Source organism: Python bivittatus, unplaced genomic scaffold, assembly GCF_059951505.1.
Source record: "Python bivittatus isolate LINGU-HERP-01145 unplaced genomic scaffold, Pbiv_v1 ctg000690_np1212, whole genome shotgun sequence".
NCBI classification, from domain to species: domain Eukaryota; kingdom Metazoa; phylum Chordata; class Lepidosauria; order Squamata; family Pythonidae; genus Python; species Python bivittatus.
Window position 1 is genome coordinate 4,781,674 of NW_028277096.1, and position 16,008 is coordinate 4,797,681.

The 16,008-nt window shown below is 40.7% G+C and overlaps 1 protein-coding gene across 2 annotated transcripts in view; it reads left to right on the forward strand.

Moving 5' to 3' along the window:
* KIF3C (kinesin family member 3C) overlaps nucleotides 1-15,016 on the forward strand; it is a 37,831-nt gene extending 22,815 nt beyond the window's left edge. Inside the window, exons 2-8 of one of the 2 annotated variants that reach the window (XM_088152345.1) lie at nucleotides 1,455-1,556; nucleotides 1,820-1,942; nucleotides 4,719-4,837; nucleotides 6,674-6,793; nucleotides 7,751-7,892; nucleotides 9,707-9,882; nucleotides 10,599-15,016. In XM_088152345.1, the coding sequence (XP_088008471.1) occupies nucleotides 1,455-1,556; nucleotides 1,820-1,942; nucleotides 4,719-4,837; nucleotides 6,674-6,793; nucleotides 7,751-7,892; nucleotides 9,707-9,882; nucleotides 10,599-10,692 (876 nt within the window). In that variant the 3' untranslated portion in view covers nucleotides 10,693-15,016. Of the gene's footprint in view, nucleotides 1-1,454; nucleotides 1,557-1,819; nucleotides 1,943-4,718; nucleotides 4,838-6,673; nucleotides 6,794-7,747; nucleotides 7,893-9,706; nucleotides 9,883-10,598 lie in introns of both variants that reach the window. The other variant, XM_007422354.4, reaches the window with a different exon arrangement.
* The last annotated feature ends 992 nt before the right edge of the window (nucleotides 15,017-16,008 follow it).

A 16,008-nucleotide genomic window follows, 5' to 3' on the forward strand; every position in this document is an offset into this window, starting at 1 on the left:
GTTATTTATCCAATGTCAACAGTTTTGGGAGAAAGAGAAATTGAATATATCCACATACTCTAAAAATGTGGAAAACTCAACAGAGTTTAATCATCTGGATAACATGAGAAAAGGCAGCCTGGTATATATTTTTAAGCAGCTGGCTTTCATTTCAGTGAGGCTCACCAGTGTGTTATGTCACAGCCACAAGGACCAGATCCATCTGGCTTCCACTCTTTGATGTCATCCAAAATCTGCTGCTTAAGACAGCTGTGTCACCTTTACTCATGGTAAGGCCATTTCCAGACCTCTTATCCCAGACATTTAGACTCCTGTGCAGAGATAGTCACATTGGGAAAGAGGAAATATGTAGGTAGCATTTCCATCATTTCATTTTTTAATAACTGCCTCAAAGTCCTCTAATCAGGACTGGGACCATGTTGCATCCTCCCCCTTCATGCTATTTTTCTCCTTCAAAGCTCCTTTTTGTCCGGGGGAGGGAGGCATCACACACCTGTGAAACCTTCACCTGAACCCTATAGGCTCAGAGATGGATGGTGTCAAAAGCAACCTGTCAGCTGGCTTGCCTCTTTCTCTTTTTAGTTGCTTTTCTATTGTGGATTTGGATCTGCAATTTGTGAGTTTTGTATAGCTGAGCTGAATCAGGACCTTCTTCTTGTACACATTTTTGGCTCAGGTGCTTGAAACCTCTGGTACCAAATGCCAAGTTAGCTGCTTCATCTGGTCACTGCATTAATCCATCTTCTGGGTTTGCACAAACATTGAACCATAAAGTTAAAGGCTGAGTTTAGAAAAAATGTCCAACTTGTTTGTGAAATTCATCCAATGTTCTGATTTCACAAATACACTGAACCACAAACTAACCACACTACTTATGCACAGTATGCTAAACTGCAAAAAAATAATAAACAGAAGTAACTAAATTTAGCATGTTGTGCAAGTGTGGATGCAAGGTTCTTCACTGATTTGGTTGAGCAAGGCAGGAGAACCCAGCCTTTGTAAACTGCTTTTTGTGCGCCACCAGAAAAATATGACTTTCTGAATCATTTAAGTACAGTAACTGATTTGGTCCAAGTTCTGCACACAGCTTCATTTCTCGAATTACCATCTCAAGATTTGGCAGGAAGGGTTGAAGCAGGACACATCCATGCACTACTGTGCTAACCAGGAGGCTGAAGGAGGACAGAACATAATCCAAGCCTCTGTGATCCAAGAATTAAACTGCCAATATCTGCTATAACAGTTTGAACTTGTCTGATAAATATTGACTATCACATTGATTACATATTTAATACTTTCAGATGAATTAAATCACATAAGAGGGGGAATAACCATTCTCAAAGAGAACAATTCAGACATGTTAGGGCTGTCCAGCTGTACATGCAACACTGCACTGGTGAAAGGATGGAACCCCTTGCCATAATCTACTGTTACATTCCCCTTCTTGTCTTCAGGCAATGGAGAGCAAGTTGCTGATTGGTGGGAGGAACATCATGGACCACACGAACGAGCAGCAGAAGATGCTTGAGCTGAAGAGGCAGGAAATTGCAGAGCAGGTAAGGACCAGCTGGGATCTGGATCAGCAACGGACCCCTCAACTTTCCTCTCGTGTGTCCCGCTCTTTCTCAAGCCAACCTGAAATGGATGTGACCCTTGATCTCTTTCAAAATGCAAGCAACCTTCCAAGCAGATCATGGATGCTGGACTGTAATCTTTTGTCTGTATAGCCAGAGGTTGCTTTGTCTGATAATACTCTAGTGGGAGGTTGTGACATTGTATTCTGACACTAAGGGACATTTGGCCTGATTCTGTAACACAGAAGCGGCGTGAGCGGGAAATGCAACAGGAAGTGCTTTTGCGGGATGAGGAAACCATGGAGCTCCGGGAGACATTCACCTCTTTACAGCAGGAAGTAGAAATCAAAACCAAGAAGCTCAAAAAGGTGAGAATCCTGCAGAGATATAAGACATAGGAAGGTACTCTAGTGTTAGGGAAGTCCTTCAGAATGTCCATCAGAAGAGGTTAATAGCTCTCATTAGATACAGGCTTATACATGTTTTAAGATTATTCTTTCCAAGGAGCCAAATCAGGAACAAACTGTCCCCTGCAATAGATAACAGCAGGATCCATGTTCGGTTGGCAGAAGCTTGTCAGGAACTTTGAGAAGAACAAGGGTTCAGCTTTATGTTGCAATTAAGGCTGAAGATAACTCTGTCATTCCTAATCACTTACCAGCTAAATATTGTCTTTATGACACCTAGGATGTATACAAAAAAAGGGGTATATAGACTGAAGTGACTTCTAGAGAGGCCATTATGGGTCTTTGCGTACTCTATATTCAGAGACCCCTGCATCCACTTTAGGAAGACTGTTGCTGATATCATGGGATGAGGTGATGTTGAGTAGGCATCACATAACACTGTCACTCAGATCAATGCTTTGAATTTTCCCATAGGAATGAATAGCAAGTGTTCCCATAGATGGGAAAAAATAAGAGACACAATGCTGCTAGTAACCTAGATGAGTTTTAAATTTCCCTCCTCCCATCTCAGAGTACAAATTATCCTACAGTATATAATGGAAGCTGTTAGAATTGGGACAGTTTCTGTGTGTGTAGCCTCTGCTGTTTTTTTTTTTTCTTGCTGTAATACCAGTGGGACAAAATTTCAATGACTTCTTCCATAGATAGATACATAGATAATAGGTAAGTGCAAAATTGAACATTTCATTTATACTCCGTATGCAGTATCTTTGCTGTGCTTTTCTACTCGATAGGTTTATTGCTCCTTTTTTTATAGATGAGGAATGGTAGGAAACAGTGGTATTCCGTACTAATAATCATTAAGATATTGAAAATGGGAATAATTTTTTTTTTCAAAATCATTGTGCTCCTTCAAAGCAACAGCTACATTTTCGCCATTGCGGAGGTCTGAGCAATAATACTAATTTCACTGAGAATCCTTTATCTCCTGGGTTCTCCACCAGACTGCCCAATTTTAGCTGTGTCCAACAGGATAAGTGATAAGATTTAATTAATAAATTAGTAAAGGGAAAGGGAGGCTTCCCTGTATATGATCTTAAGAACAGAGAACATTTGTTTAAAGTAATCTCTGCTATATGAAATCTCTGGCTTTCAAGATATTGTTGAATTTCAGTACCCAGCAGTCCCAGCCAGTAGGGTCAATGGTGACTACCTTGGCCTCTTGTTCCCCTTTCTTGGCCTCTTGTTGCTGGGTTCATACAATATGCTAAACCCCAAATCCAAGTTAACAAAACACACAGTTGCTGTGTTTTCATGCTATGCTCAAAGAAATATATTATGGTTTAATGTGATAGCATGATTCACACAACATGCAAAGAAAATGGTTGGGTTTCTGTTAATATGCCGAACTACAGATTATCGAACCTGATTTTAGTCTAGTCTATCATTCTGTGTGCTTGCAGCACCTCTCCAACCTCTCAAATTGTGTATGTGAAACTCTTCAACTGGTGCTCTGGATAAATATATCTGATCCTTTAACATTGATAATAAGTAAGATATATTTCTGTAAGTAAAGCATGTTCTACTTTTAAGAACAAACCCTCTCCAAAAGCCCTTTGTTATTAACCCAGTAAGAATAAAGATAATATGACTATTTGAATGCACAGAATCTCTTACCTTTGGGCATTCTCACCGCAAAGAAGCAAGCTTAGGTCTTTCCCAGTCAGAGCCTATTCTCAGGAAGAAATTTTGAGACAAACAACATGTGAAGCAGTAAGTCAATTGAAAGTTGTGTGTCTACAAGTGTCAATAGCAGGCACTGAATCAATGTATAATCAAAAAGCAAGTGAATGTGCTGGAAGAGAGTCTGACTATCAGCTGGTGTTAGTTGATTCTTCTTTTGGACACAAGCTAAGTGCTATTCCAGAATAGTGATTGGTTTTCTCACCAGCTGGTGATGTTTGGCGGGAGAGAGGAAAGCAAAGCCAGAGGAATCCACCAACCCCTGTCCTTAATATGTCCTGCACACTTAAATAAAGAGAGGAACACTTGCCAGCATTGTGCCTGTCACAGAATAGGGATCCCCAGGGGAAGGCTGGAAAATGTTACACCAGTATAGTTTTCTGCCAACTTAAGGCAGGTACACAGCTTTTAACTTGGCTGTGAGGAAGAGCCCAATGTCTGTGCAGACCTAAAAAATGTGTGTGTTTAACTAGATTCAGGTTATCACATTATTGCAGCTACACAGTATCATTTGTAGTTTGTCTCTTGAATTGCCCATTTAAGGAGCAAACAATGTTCAGGCCATGGAAAACATATAGCTCTTTCTAGCAAATGATTTACAGCCCCCAGATTTTTGCTAGAATGGTTGGGGCCAAAATGTTTGAAACCTTGTTAAAGCACCCCCAAAATGTCTCACCTATTTTTCTCATTTGGGGAAATTTTAAGGGACAGAAAGGGTGTCTTAATTAATTTTACCCATTACAGCCCCCAAGCCATTTCACTCCTTTAAACCTCTATCCCCCAAAGCAAAAAAAAAGAAAGAAAGAACTTGAAATTTGGTTGCTCCCTCGTTTTAGTGATATTATGACTTGGCTTCCCGGCAGACTCCAAAACGAGCATATTTTTCAGGCTAAAAAAAGGTGGTCCTTGAGCTGTAGTTCATGCCAGTTGGAAAGGTGAGGTGTGGTATCAAAGCTATTCCGCTAAATAAACAGCATTTTTTTGGATCTGGCAGCTGTATGCCAAGCTCCAGGCTGTGAAGGCAGAGATCCAGGACCAACACGATGAATACATCCGAGTGCGGCAAGACCTGGAGGAGGCACAGAATGAGCAGACGCGAGAACTGAAACTCAAGTAGGTGCCTTGGCAGGACATGATGAGGTAGAGGTGCAGTCCAGTCTATGAGGGTCCCAAGGAATGATTGACCCTCTTGCCCCCCCATCTCATTGCCAGGGCTGGTAGGCAGAAGGAGAGTGTGAAAGGATAGTTCATAAGCAACCCAGATGTGCCAAAGTGACAAGTTGCTCAAGTGGAGGAATCAGGCCAGAACCAGCAGCTTTACAAAAAAGAAGTGAAATCCTATTGGTCTCCCTGGGTCACCTGACCCCTACAAAGTAAATGCCCTAGGCCCATTTTCCGGATAATTCTGGTGGCAATGCTGAAGTGTGTCCAAAAGTTGGTAAATAGCCCTGTTCTTTCTTCCTCTTTTCTTTGAGTTGATGGACAAAATAAAATCAGCAATATACAAACCAACCAATTTCAATGCTGAGAACAAATAACATTTAAATTAGGGATAAAGCAATTAACCTCATACGACAATGCTTATTTTTTCCCCTCTCTAGAATGCTAATTAATTTTGGTATAGCGCAATGGCAGGGATTTAAAAAAAACCCTCCTATCTCTGTTAGATGACATCTTCTCAAAAAAAAGGGGGGGGGCTTGAAGGAATTCCTGAAGGAATACTTTCTCACCACAAGAGCCAGTTTACAATTAAAATTCTTAACTGTGGGATGGTTCCTGAGGGAAGAGGTAATTTCTTCATGGCCTTTTTATTTTATTCTTTCTGTGTGCCAGCTTGCCTTTCCCATTTCAAGTAGCCAGTTAGTGCTCATGTTTTCATGGTTTTTTCTTCCTTTGGCACAGTAAAGCTACCTATTACTGGCTGTGTTTTTATGATAAACTATACCAAAGGAGAGGTTAACCCAAAAGTGTACAGTAGGTGCCACCCAGTCCCACTCCATTGTTTGTGCCTTGTTATCTAGAATTCAAGGCTTATCACCATTTTGAAACCAGCTGTTGAAGTCTTCTGTTGGCAGCTTGGATGGCACCATAAGCCCCAGACTCTAGTTAACAGGCTCTGTCAAGTGATGAGTAAGGTGACAGGGCAAGTTTCTCTTTAACTCTTCTCTGGCCTAGCATGGCAACCCAACCGTTATGTGAAGATGTTTCAGAAGAAACATTTGTCACAAGAATATGTTGAGAGTACCTTTTTTTCTGATAACGTGGCCCAACCCCTGTAATCTAGCCACAGAAAACCCTGTTTTCATTCACTGTCTCTACTGTTCATTCCCATCTTTTCTCACTGTGTCATTCTGCAACATATGCATGGCACTGAACAAGGTTGCCAGTGCTGTGCAGAATGTAAAAAAGACTGCATGCCTGAGGAAAGGGAGATCATAATAGCTCAACCTCATTGACTCCAATGCCTCTCACTTTTTTCAGGCGATGATTCCCATTATCTCCAGCTAATGGCTTCCCTTTCTCCTAGTTAACATAAGACACACCATCTATTGCGAAGTTCTCTTCTACAGTGGATTTTGCCCCAGGATTCTCCCTCTCCTACCCTTCGTGGCATCTCTGCTCATGGTAGGATTCCCTTGGGAGGAGATGAGATGATGCAGCCTTAGAACATACACCTGAGACTATCAAAGAGCAGGTTGCTATTGTGATGGAATCATGATGAAGTAAAACCATTTCAGCTGAGCTCCTTGGGTAGGATGATTTATCCCCAAATTCATTATAATTTACAATAGTATGGATTACAAATTTCAAAATAGCTACAGTACCACTCCTCTACTTTGATTTTGCCCTCCCAACCTTTTATTGATGTAACTGCCAGTTAAAATATTATGGAGCAGTGTTTTGTTGTTGTTTCTTTGCCTTGATTCTGCTCATTTCCATTTTGTGCAGGTACCTAATCATTGAAAACTTTATCCCTCCTGAGGAGAAAAACAAGATCATGAACCGCCTCTACTTTGATTGTGAGGAGGATCAATGGAAATTCCAGCCCTTGGTGCTGGCTGCAGGGGGGTGAGTCTGCAATCTCTGTCCAGTGTCCCTGGGAAGGCCAGGCTGGAGGAGTTTCATGTAGATAGTGATTAAGAAGAGACGCCAGTGGGGTCAGGCACAGGAATGGTAGCCCTTCCGTTCCTTCCACTGCTTTTAAGCTGATGGTAAATTAGAGCCATGCAGTTTGAGGTCCCAGGGCCACATGGGGCTCACCAAACTCCTCAAAAAAACTTGCTGTCAGACTGTAATTTTTAATATGATAGAAGGGGAAGATGATTAAATTCTTGTGGATTAATCATACTTGTGATGCATTCTGTATTTGTGGATTATTTTATATTTAATTTGTTTAATATTAATTCAATAATTAAGTTCAGCCTTAGTCCTCACTCTACCCAGTTTTTAGAGGTCCTGTACCCTCACGGCCTTCCAAAAAGCTGTAAAGACCTGGCTTTTTTTGCAAACCTTGGGATGATGTAAAGCTGGACCCCAGGGAATCTCTACAGTTGTCATATGTGTGTGCATGTGTGCTGTGTTTGGGGCACTGGGTATGTTCTGTTTTTGTTAGTTTTTATTGTTTTTATTCTTCTATTATTGCTGTGAGCTGCCCAGGGTTATGTCACATAAGATGGGTGGCTATCCAAATCTTTCCAATAAATAAATAAAAAAACCGTGGCATGCCATTCAAAGGCCATGCTATATATGACCCTAAACACTTCCCCCCTCCCCCGGCAAAGTTGCATACTATATTGTGAAATGGTTGCAAAGATAAGACTTGTGAGGCAGACTGAGCAGCAAAAAATGGAAGATGAGCTCTATTAGTTAAATTCTAGATTTTAGAGGGGAAAAGGTAGAAGGGAATCCTACGTAGGTATATGGTAACTGAGGAACCATCTCTGTGTTGCCTCATGTCCTACATTCATCATGGCTGCTCAAGAGAAAATCCTTGCATGTTCTTTATTTCTTTTATACCAACAGTAGCAGCAGCAGCAGCAGCAGCAGCAGTAACTCCACCACTGGGACCCAGATGAAAAAGCGGCCAACCTCTGCAGTGGGATACAAAAGGCCAATCAGCCAATACGCTCGCCTAGCCATGTCAATGGGGTCCCATCCTCGGTATCGGGTGAGAAAAAGGCTCTTAACGGAGCAGGTGGAGGACTGGCATTTGGTGAAGGGAAGAAGTCCCTGATAAGACCAAACTGCCTGGCTACAAGGCAAGCCCTATTCCAACAGGGACTGTGTTTCCACAACATGCTTAACTGGACACTGAACAAACCCATTTTTCAACAATACGTTGAACTATAAAGTAACCAAATAGGCTGAGTTTGCACAACATGCTAAGCCTTAAACAACCTAACCAAGACAAATGCAAAACAAACTTCACATGTTATATAAATGCACGTCTTAATCTAATTCAGTTAAACAACATTTGTATCCCAGCCTTGGCCAAAAACACCCCAACAAGCTGCTAACAAGATGTTGAAATCTGTATTACAGAAGTAAATTAAGATTAAAAAAACAATCAAATAAACAGTCAGGTCACATCAAGAAAACGGATGACTAATTGGATTCAGAGTAAGATAAGACCAAATAGCTGACTAGTTAGGCCTTCTGTTTTCACAGTGGCCAGCCAAATACTAGAAGGAAGTCCATGAGTAGGATATGAGGGTAAATTGGAATCATGTTACTGAGCAATTAATATTGAGAAACGCTGTCTCTCTTAATAGGGTTAATATATAGGAGTCATAACTAGCAGCCATTGATAGTCTGCTAGTAATTTGCCTAATCCCCTTCCAAAAGCTTTCAAGTTAGCAGCCATTTCTATATTTTGGGTAATAAACTCCATCTATGTGCTTATAAATATGTCCTTTTATCAGTCTTAAATGTCCTAATCTTCTATTGGATGATCCTGGTTTATAGTATTATGCAGTATAAGTTTTATGAGAAAACCTTTTTTCTATCCATTTTTCACATGAGGCATAATTTTATACATCTGTTTTGTGTACCCTCCACTTTCCTCTTTGGGGATTTGTTCCAGTCCCATGAACATTTTGGTTAATCTTTTCTGCATTAGTGAGAACAGCAATCTAAGCAAAAAGAGAGTCAAAAAGTATTTCTGATAAATACTTCCACCTTTGGGCAGGTTCTGAAGATTATCAAAGGACAGATAGAATGAATATTCCCTAGAAAAAATACTTGGGGATTGGTTTTACTGAAATCTTGACAGCTGAGGACTTCTGAGCAAAATACAAAAATACGGGTAGGTTCATATGAAAAGCTGTCAGTCTGTAAAAGGCCATGGACTCAGACCATGAAGGAGACTGTTCAGGATTTGCTTAGTCATGTAGATATATAGGATCATCCTATTTTAGCATTGCATAGGGACTATGTATTTATTTCAACTACTGCACACTTAAATATGTGTAATAGGCTGTAAGAGTAACCTTGAGGAACAGGAGGAAGAGCCGCAACCAAGACGATGATCAGATAAAAGAAATTTGAGTCTGAGGCAGAAATGTAATTTGAGAAAGCATCTCAGATTTGAGCCTCCCTAATTCTCTTGAAGATAAAGGGAGAGAGGGGGGAGGCACATTCAGACTTGCAAGATTCTGTTACTGTAACCCAGTGTTTCTCAACCTTGACAACTTAAAGACATGTAGTCTTCCACTGCCAGAATTTCTCAGCCAGCCACGCTGGCTGGAGAATTCTGGAAATTAAAATCCACACATCTTCAAGTTGCCAAGGTTGAGAAACACTGCTGTAACCTTATAATAGAAGTAGTATTAGCATTCATAACTTTGGTTTCTTAGTCTGGTCTACTTGAAGGGCTGACAATATGTTGAACCAGAGCCCTGCTCCAATTCTGTAATAAACTGGCCTCTTGATACTATCAACATCTTTCTGCCTTGCTTTCTTCTTCCAACTTCTCCACCAAAGGCTGAGAACATAATGTTTCTGGAACTAGATGTCTCTCCACCAGCTGTATTTGAGTTTGAGATCACACAAGACCAAAGTGAGCATGACCCACGAGCATTGCATTTGGAGAGGCTGATGCGCCTAGATAGCCTCCTTGAGCGACCTGCAGCATCTCGAGTACGGAAGTCACGATCATGGTGAGTTAGTGAATGGAAAGCAGACGTAGGTGGCTCTTGCCAGAATCCTGGGCTCTAGTGGTAGGCTCAGTTCTTTAACTAAACTATAAGTTTTGTGGCATTACAAAGACAAATTAGCAGGAATGAGCCATGGAGAGTACAAGCCAAGACTGAGGGAAGCTGGTCAAATAGAAGCCTAGTAGGCACCAACCCAATGTTCAGAACTAGAGTGTGACCTGTCTCTGAATAGTGTTACATCTATGTCTATAATATCTAGCCCATCAAAATAGGCTGGTAGTCTTATCAGAACCAGTGTAGTGTAGCACTAGAGTGCTGAATAGACTGGGAAGAACCAAGTTCAAATCCCCACCCAGCCATGAATCTTACTGGAAACTTTGGACTAGTCATAATTTCTATACTAATCCAGTATTTCTCAACCTGGGCAACTTGAAGATGCGTGGACTTCAACTCCCAGAATTCCCCAGCCACCATGGGGAATTCTGGGAGTTGAAGTCCATGGATCTTCAAGTTGCCCAGGTTGAGAAACACTGGCCTAATCAATTTCAACGAGTTATTAGGATGTAGGGGAAGGATATATCAACTGCTGTTGTTCTTTTTCTCAGGTGAAAATTCTTGATTTCTTAAGCAGGAGAAAAAAATGCTTTTGACAGAGAGGGAAAGAAAAGGTAAATGTGATTCCTACTCCTATTTCTTTTTTCTCTCTTATACCACTTTAGGTGCCAGACTCCTCGCACCTTGCCACCTTCAGCAACACAAGTGTCCCTAGCCTCCGGCTCACAGAACCCTTCCACAACATTGGCTCACAAATAACATCCCATGAGCCCTTCCCCTTTCTTCAGATATGAGGACTGCGCTCTTTCTTCTGCCACTGATTGCCTCTGAGAACACATAGTCCAGGGAGAGGTGTCCCCTGCACTAACTCATCTTTGTCTTTAGCTATGTTTTGTGTGTGTGTGTGTCTGTATGAGATGATGGCTCCCTGGGGTCCACATCCCCAGCCCTCTCTGGATCTGTCACCCAATCACCCTATTTATTTAACATATTTATTTATGGTGTGTCTTTGTGATGATGCGGGGTTTCCAGCTGAGCAGCAGCCTCAGTTGGTGGAAAGTGCAGTGCTGCTGGCTTTCCTGTTAGTGTTGGGGCACTTGCTCGGTGCACAATGTTTCTAGAAGACAATGCTTGCTTTTTCTTCATTCCATGTATGTTTTAGACTCAGAAGAAAAAAAATAATTAGGGGGCAATGGGAAGATGAACAGTCCACACTTAGCTCCAGTGGCGGTTCTGTCTGTTTCTTCTGGACTACGGAAATCATAGTCAACTTCGATGAGTATACTATGCAGTGAGGATGATCAAAGTGGGCGAGACTCAGGGGCAGGATCTTGATCTCACCAAAATATATGGATTTCCTTCTGCTTTTGCAATAAGGGCACAGGTCTCATTTCATCTTCTGTTCAAAGCCTCTCCATCTACCCTCCACATACCGATGTTGCAGAGAGGTAGTCTGGGTACTGATCGTGCAAGCAGAACTATAAGAGGGCTAACAAAAGCATCTTTGTGACATTAGGAAACTTTCTCTACACCTGATTCAGAAAAAGACAAGACAACTTTCAAGCAGCTCATAATTGAAAAACTTGGCCAACTTACCAAGACAAGGAGTCACCTGTACTTTAATTGGGAAGAACATTTTTGTAGCTGAAAACCAACCATGTATGTAAAATGGGGAAGGGGAGCTGAATACCCAGTTATTTCAACAGAGCACAGGGAATGGTATAATCTTATCCAGAAGCATGTTCCAATTCACCAAGTTCCTTTCAGTGGCAACTGCAGGTTTAATAGAGCAGCCAACTTAGTAGTGACAAGAATTTTCTGGAGCTAAACTGAGACCAAGAGGAAATAATGGAAAAACCAGTCTTTATATTCAGTATCTCTCTGTACCTCTGCCTAAGTTACCTTTTGCACTTTGACTTATACTTAGCAGAATGGCTGTCCTAAAGTTGGCCATCCAGAGGAAATTTTCTAGGAATAACAGAATTTTCTGTGGAAAATTTCAGGTTACCTCTGCTAGGGAATGTGACCCATGAAGTTGCTAGCACTCAGCTGTACTTGTTACGTTGTTGGTAACCTTAGCTGCCATGTTTCCAGGTATTAATATGCATGGGTAAAGCCAGAGTTACCCAAACCGAACCAGATAAGCCATCATGAACTGCAGAAAAATATCAGGGCATGAGAGGGGAAGTGGGAGCAGGACAGAAAACCTGCATGAGAGGTTTAGAAAGGCTAATTTGATTAGCTTTTATAGGAGTGGAAAGAGAAGGAAGTCTTGAGATTGATGAATGATCCTGAATGTTCCATCCAATGCTGGCAGTAATTTGTGGTATAGATTCTCATGTCTCTGTGCTCTGAATCCAGAACATGATGTGCCTGAAGGAAGGATAAGAAGACATCTAGCATCGAAAGAGCTGTAGCACAGAACTGGGCAGATCCAAGAGTGGTGACAGAGGTTAACCTGTGAAAGCTTATATACTGAGGCATGTAACATTTGGGATTTCTGACAAAATGATTCTCCCAAAGCATACCAGAATACCTTTTGTCTCCTTTGCGTATACCTTGCTTTGTCCTTGCAGGAATATTTCTGTTTTAGGATTCTGTGGTTCATTTAGGAACTGTTTGCTTCCTCTGGGATTAAAATGTTCAAGATCATTTATTACCTTTCACCATTGAGAGAATGATAGTAGCACAAATTCTCACCACTGTTTCATCTTCTATTCTTTCAAATGAAGTAAGGATTATAACCTGGGTTTAGCAAATGTGAGTACAGAACTGAGGGCAATTCCTGTTCCAAAGTCATTAACCTGGGCTCCATGTTTGTATTATCCACTTTTAAAATTGCAAAGTTCAAACAGTAAGTTAATGTCAGTCAGTTTGGTACCTGTAGTACAGAAACAGCAAAAGGACATTTTCTGGGAAGTTCTTACTAACTTGATACAAAAAAGGCTTTCTAGAGGTGGTAATGTGGTAACTAACACATCACAATGTTACATTATTTTACTATGTAGTATGTCAATCTGTCCTTGCTTTGTTGACCCTAAAGCTCTGGTCCATCTTTCGTACTTGCTGTTTAGAATAGCTACTGGCATTCCTATTGTGCTTGCTTGCTGTGCTTTTTTATGCTGCACATGGCTGACGAATCATGGGAGCTAGTACAGGAACACTGTTAAAGATCAAAAGCAACAAAAATGTTCAGGGATGATAGTTAAGAATTTGGCAAGCCAGTTAGAAGCTAACCTGGCTCTCAGACCATAAGAAGAATATATGTTTATTTCCCCTCAACTCTTAAAGGAGCCGCATCAGCAAAAGGTAAAAGTAGCTTGAATCCGCTTAATCAATGCTTCCTTGCCTTTGATTTCCAGCATCTCTTAAATTCCAAATACCTTGGAACTAGGATCAAGCACATCCAAATGGATCTTTTAGGTTTACTTTACAGCACAATGGTCACATACAGAAAGAAGGATGAGACACTTCAAAGTCAATTTATTTGTGGGCTTAAACTAATTAAGAACACTTGAATTTACTATAAGGCCTTTTGTCCTCTAGAAGTTATTTACCATGGACTATAAAAGTATATGAACTGGAGACCTGTGAAAACAAAGGAGACATGTCCTTCTTGATAGCAAAGGCTATTCCATTGCAAACATAAGAGATGCTCTCACAATGGAAAAGACACATAACCAGAATTTTTCCCATCCAACCAGGACTGGAACTGGATGCAGATAAGCTGAGACCAGTTGTTCCTCCTGCATAATCACATGTTGGCTCTAGAAATCTGGGGTCATTACTAGACAATTAACCACATCTGGCATTTTGAAGCAGTGAGCCTGTCTGCACACAAACATGGGGAACAGTGACACCTTTGGCAATGTACTCCTACTCTGGCCATATATTCTGTGTCTGAAGATCTCTCCTACTCCGTTTCTCAATCTGCTGCTGTGCTGCCAGTAACCTCAGATAACTTCCTAGCACAAAACACAAGAACAATTGCAATGAAATACTGTAACTTAAGACGAGAACCAATTACTGATAGCTGTGGCATCCCTTCTCCGGTGGAGCTAGGATGCTCCTACAGCTCTGCTGCATTGCTGCGACAACCTCAGATGTAGATTTCTGATGTTCTTTGTTCTTTGTATGTCAGAGAGTCTGTATTTACATATGAATGTATGTGGTGAGTATGTATGTTGTGTGGGTATGTATGGGTGTCCCACCCAGGGAAAATCATGGGATTTCTGTCTATTTGGGTGATTGGAGAGGGGGGAAAAATCCAGAGGGGAATGAAGAATGGGAGGGACTGGTTGGTTGGCAAGGCGAGGGCCTCTACTGGGACCAAAATATTGTGCCTGTTGCTGTGGTGATTTACTTTGGCAGTCAAAAATTGGTGTACGGTGGCCCATGCTTGTTGCTCTATACATATGAATATACAGGACATATTATGCATAATATATTACACATAATGTACTAGAAGAGGTTGCTGTCCCAACCCCCTCTGGTTTTGGATGGATAGCTTTTCAATACACTGTAATGTTGCTTTGATTTGGTGCAGGCCTGAAGAGCGCTGAGCAGTGCCACAACCAAATCCCAGCCATGACAATAAAGGAATGAGCATTGTTGAAAACAATCTCTCATTTTTTTTGCCACTCTCTCTTTTTTGCAATAGGGTAGAGAGAGAGGGAGATGGCCCTAGACCCATTATGACCAAGACATACACTTCCAATGGATTTCTACATTATGATCAGGGGAGAATACATAGTATTGAAATAAATGTGTTATCTGAAATTAATGCATACTGATTTGAAGAATGCTCCATTTAACAAAATGGGAGGCAATTCTAAGTAAACAAAGCATAAGCTGCTTCACCTAACTTGTTAAACTCTAGGCACAATTGCTGTGTTCATTAAACATTCACTGCCTAAACAAATAAACCATATTATAGTTTAATGTGATGACCTGATTCACCCATTATGCTAAGACAACTTCTTGGTTCTCCCTAACACAATAAAGTATAAACCACCAATCCAACTTCAGTTGAGTCTAGCATTTAATTAAGCTTGATAAATAGATTATGTTGTGAACTCCGAAAAACAAGAAGCAGTGATATGATCGAGAAAGCATTTTATAATACGAAGTGCATTCCAAAAGTCTACAGTCTGTAACAATTTTTAAATGTGCAGGATTTAATCAGTTTGTATTAGATCCAGAAATATTTTAGGTTGCATCAAGTCCAATTATAACAGAGAATCATGGTGAATTACCTTCTCAAGACACAAGTCTACCTATTTCATACAATTGCTTTTATATTGTGGGAAAGGAGGGGAAGATAGGTTGGTTACACAGATACACATTGTAACTGAGTCTGAAATCCTGGTTAAAAAACAGTCTGTAGAAGATGAGAAAGAACTGTATGCATGCTCTGCCTAATTTTGTTCTCCTTAGTATATTCCCACTTAGTAGTAGGATCCAGTTAGTTTGCACTGTGCTCATTTAGTTCTTAAAGCAAAGCCAATCAATTCAGGATGTGACAAGTTTTATTCCTTCAGTATGTTATGCAGCCATGGACATAGGATTTGGGATAGTCAGTAAAGTGAGAAAGTTTGCTGAGAATAACAAGTTGTTTATTGATTAAAATAAAAAGGGATAACAAAGTGGTCCAACAGGATGACTCCAATCTGGAAGAAGAGAACAAGGCAAATGCAACTGCGGCAAACTAGAGTATTGTAATAATACATACCAGAGCACAATTTCTACACATTGAAGTAGTCTGTTGTGACTGACCAGACGTGAGATCATTGGAATGCACTAATTAACTTGAAAAACATTTGAACACTTAAGAAATTAAGTATTACACAGTGTTACATTTCTTTTAAAAGGAGGAGATGGAAGACCTCACTTCTGCTTGTGACACCTTAGTTAGGGATAGGGATCCTGCCTTTACATACTCAGAAAGCTCTTACTATTTCACATATTCCATATATTATCTCTATTAGTATTCAGTACAAGTTCCAAACCGATGAGCCCTAATATTAAGTCCTGTTTCTTGCTCAGTAGACTATCTGTCTCTCTTGCATATGTTGG